Genomic DNA, 4,176 nt, shown 5'->3' with positions numbered 1-4,176 from the left:
TTACATTTGAGCTTTGGAAGATTAGCAAAGACATCATGGCCGTAAGAGGAAAAGTAAGAAATGGTCCCAATTGCCAAACTTAATTACATGTCTAGTTTCTTCATCTATAGTGCTACTTTACAAATTTTCCTAATACTCAAAGAACTGGCATCAAATTTTTTATTGTTATAAGCATGGCAATGAAAATAGCACAATGTTTATAAATTTCAAACAATTATGTTGAATTTAGTGATTTAATCAAATTTTCGGTTGTTTATACACACATATTTTTCATGCAAATCAAATTTTATGCTCAAAGAAAAAAGCAAAATACTTGCCTAGAGGATTCAACAAACTAGAGTTGAGGACAATGGCAAGGATCTTCAATACATTTGGATCGAAGCAAGTCAGATCATTGTATATACCATAAAGCTATGATATGTTTGTGAAAAGCTATGAAGACGCATTATTTATGATTTCATGCTTACCATACCATTTCTACCAAGGCTTCATTATGATGAAAGAGTTGAAGAGTGAAAATCCAATGCTTGATCTAATGAGAGCATATAATAGGCTGACATAGTATCATCCTCCATCATACATTCAAGCCATCAAAGTGCTCTAGCAAAATTAAGAGTAGCACTTTTTGATACTTTTTTCTGACCATGGAAATTGTTTAAATAATGGCCAAAAGTTGTCTCATTGAATAGTGCTGGATTATTTTGATCAATCAATTTTGATAGGGGACCAATCTTGGTGTCTTCTGTTGGCCCAAAGAAATTGGTAATGGACATTCTTGGACCTTTAGAGTTAGTCACCACTCTATGCTCCACACTTTTGTATTTCCCATTGGTCAAGATCTGCAACCACATCCTTAAACGAGGCTTATTAAACATAGGAATGTGTCTTTATGCATGTGTGTCTGCATTTGTGCATGCACCTGTGTGTGATACAAAGAGAAGAATACACATAGGAATGTATCTTTATGCATGTGTGTCTGCATTTGTGCATGCATCTATGTGTGATACAAAGAGAAGAATACACATAACATACAGCGGACCCCCCAATCTAGCTCCCCCTCCCCCCCATGGCTTGCTTGCCCCTTGCCACGCTCTTCCCTATAATCTCATCGACAACAATTTTAAAAAGATCCTAAAAAGAGCATGAACCTAGAGATGCTTTGCTACACTATATCATGCAAAGTACTTGGGATAGCCACATTGTGCACATCAGCCTTTACAAGAGTAGATAATAGAAGCATTATGTCGCCTTGTGACACTAATCAATAGAAGCAAGGGAAATGTTTGAATGCAAAACAATGGACATAAACTCTTGGAACTCCAATATGGAAGGCAACAATCTGGCTAAGGTAGAGAAAATGAGCATCCTCCTCAAGGCATCTCTCTCTCTCTCTCTCTCTCTCTCTCTCTCTCTCTCTCTCTCGATGTTTTGTTATGCTTGTTCAGTTTCCTCTACATGCACGTGTAGGTTGTCCCTTTTTTGATTTTCACTGCTGTCTTTATTATGTTTATTTCAATGTCTCTCTTCCTCTCTCTCTTTCTCTATATCTCAGCATGCATGGGCTCTCACCCTAGGCATATGCAGCTTTTTGGGGGTGGTTCAAGCAAGGAAGGCAATCGGATGATGAACTCATGCAATCGGACTACACAGGCAGGCAAGGTCCGACAAGAGGGGGATATCCAATAGGAATGCTTCTCTCACCTACCGGATTTCTATCCTAACATGTGCCCGTAACTCCAATAGGGTCCGATGATCTTCAGGTTGAGATGTGCCTTGAATCCGATTACATCCGATAGGAATCTTCTTGATGGAATGCTATCGGAAGAGAGACATGTGCTGGACCTATCTCTCTGCTTGTGTGTTTGCACTCTGTCTTTGTGGCCGTCCTGTCACTTTGTATCTCTAGAGTTTGTTTGTCTTTCTAATCGATAGAACTCTCTTTCTCTCTCTTCTCTCCAGCCTCTTGTCGAAACTGATTTTCAGTCTCTTTTAAGGCTGGAAATCAAGTAAACATAATGCAGACGAGTCACGACGACATAGTTTCGAGTAGTTCCTACAAAGCATGACGGTAGTGAAAACCTATGACGACCTAGTGGCCACGGGCAACAAACATGTAGCACGAATCATGAGGAGATGATAGAGGCCACATGCTGTGGACGTACGCAGTCGTTTCCACATGCTGTGGAGGTACACATAGAGAGCTTGGTGGAAACGATTGCGTACCTCCACAGCATGGGCAACAAATATGTAGCACTGATTGAAGTGAAACACACCTCGATTTGATCTCCCACATTGACCACAAACGCATTTGCAACGCTCTTCGCTGCTACCCACTTGTTGGCCCTCCTTACTTGCAGTCCTGGTACTTCACCCTCCCGCTGCAGTACTATCGTCAGACAGCTCACATCCGAGTGGGCAATCGATCCTAACGTCAGACTCGGGTCTGGACAACGCGGATAATAATTCACGGATTGAATTAAGCGACGAATCCCCGGCAATGCCGTCTCCAAGTATTCCGCACTCAACCCGAGGCTTTCAAAGATAGCTCCGTATATCAGCGTTGCAAGCGTCTGTAGCTCTGTGACGTACTCGAGGAAAGCTTCTCTGAAATGCACCCGAACACAAAAAATTTAGCGATCATATCATATTTGCGAAATAATCTAGCGTTGGAAGCGTCACTTACTTGCAGATTTCCGGTGCTGTCTGGAAACCGTCGCACAAGCCCGGAAGACGTCGAATAGTTAAGATATCTTTCCACTCTTTGACCTCTTCCTTGTCAGGATTGAAACTTAACGAATAAACGACGCCCCTCCCGAAGTCCTGTGAATGAAAACGCATTCTTTCCTCTGCTGACTGTTGAAAGAAGCTTTGAGCAGCTGCCCACGCGCTGTCGACAACAGGTTGTGGAACGCCATGATTTATAACCTAAGGATATAGCCAAACAATGTCAGAGCTGCGGCCCGATTGTGCGAACCATGCAGAGATCTATGTGCTGCTGGTTACTATCATTGGTTAGCTGAGCGGAAGGGAACAAAGACAAGATGCTGACCTGAAAGAAACCCCACTCTTCACAAGCACGGCCGAGCTTCTGTAGGAAGTGGCTACGGTTGTCATCTGAGAGATCGATAAGGGGGATCTCTTCGTCATAGGAGACTTCAGAGAAGCAAGGTCGGTCGTGAAGAGGCCGAATATATTCAGAGGGTACGTGGTCTGAAACGATTCCGTGGTCTACCAATTCCTTGATGCCTTTGGGGCGGCCTCCATTCTCCTCTGAAAGAGCCATGGGTAGGAAGAAGACTTGGAAGAACAGTGCTTCAAAAGCTGAGCAAGAAGATGATCGTATGCCTTGGCTTACTTCTCACAGCTTATGAGACCTATGTGGGTTAGGTTCACTTGAAAATATGTGAGTATAGAGAGTTCATTCACTTGGAAATATGTATTAAAGTAATTAAGTCACTTTTTGGAGTCCAAGAGAAGGTACTATTAAAGTAAAATATGTGAGTTCAAGATAAGGTATTATTAAACTAAAGTCACTTTTTTGGATGTAAATTTAGAGAACTATAACTGCATACGGGGTCTTTTTAATGGATTTTGGAAAAAAGTTGATTCTATAGGAAAAGGGGCTATTTTTAAAACTCAAAACCACAGATAAGGGGTTTCTAATATATGTCTTGAATGCGCATGAAAGTCTAGTTTTCTATACAGTGAACCTCCCATGTACGAAACTTACGCTCATGATATGCGAGTAAAAGATAAACCCTAAACCAGTTTGAAAGATCCATGTGGCTAGTTCTTTCTATCATGTAACACATATGTGCATAAAATTGCATGCTCCATAGCAATATATTGCTTTCAAGAAAGTTGAAATGACTTGAGACCTCCATAAAAAATGATGAGATTGGAAGTTTCTCCACGCATGTGGCACTACACTCAGTTTGCAAGATCCATGTGGCTAGTTCTTTCTATCATGCAACACATATGTGCATAAAATTGCATGGTCCATAGAAATATATTGCTTTCAAGAAAGTTGAAATGACTTGAGACCTCCTTAAAAATCGAAGAGATTGGAAGTTTCTCCACGCATGTGGCACTACACTCAGGATTCTCATAAAACACCTCGGGGGGGTCACTCATCATATGTAACCCTATCACGTGAGTTCAACAGAAGGATATTTT

The 4,176-nt window shown here is 41.4% G+C and overlaps 1 protein-coding gene across 1 annotated transcript; it reads right to left on the bottom strand.

Moving 5' to 3' along the window:
• Positions 1-442: 442 nt before the first annotated feature.
• Positions 443-3,388, bottom strand: LOC147885689 (protein DMR6-LIKE OXYGENASE 2-like). The gene is made up of 4 exons (XM_087396497.1): positions 3,050-3,388; positions 2,684-2,925; positions 2,274-2,604; positions 443-839 (listed from the first exon to the last, which is right to left on the bottom strand). Exons 1-4 carry the CDS (start codon positions 3,281-3,283, stop codon positions 591-593), a joined length of 1,056 nt encoding a protein of 351 aa, XP_087252623.1. The 5' UTR covers positions 3,284-3,388; the 3' UTR covers positions 443-590.
• Between the last annotated feature and the right edge of the window lie 788 nt (positions 3,389-4,176).

Source organism: Dipteris shenzhenensis, chromosome 25 (genome assembly GCF_047967505.1).
Source record: "Dipteris shenzhenensis isolate YYH24624 ecotype China chromosome 25, Dip_SZ_1.0, whole genome shotgun sequence".
Lineage (NCBI taxonomy): Eukaryota > Viridiplantae > Streptophyta > Polypodiopsida > Gleicheniales > Dipteridaceae > Dipteris > Dipteris shenzhenensis.
The sequence above is the reverse complement of the archived record's forward strand: the minus strand, read 5'-3'. Positions and strand labels throughout refer to the sequence as shown.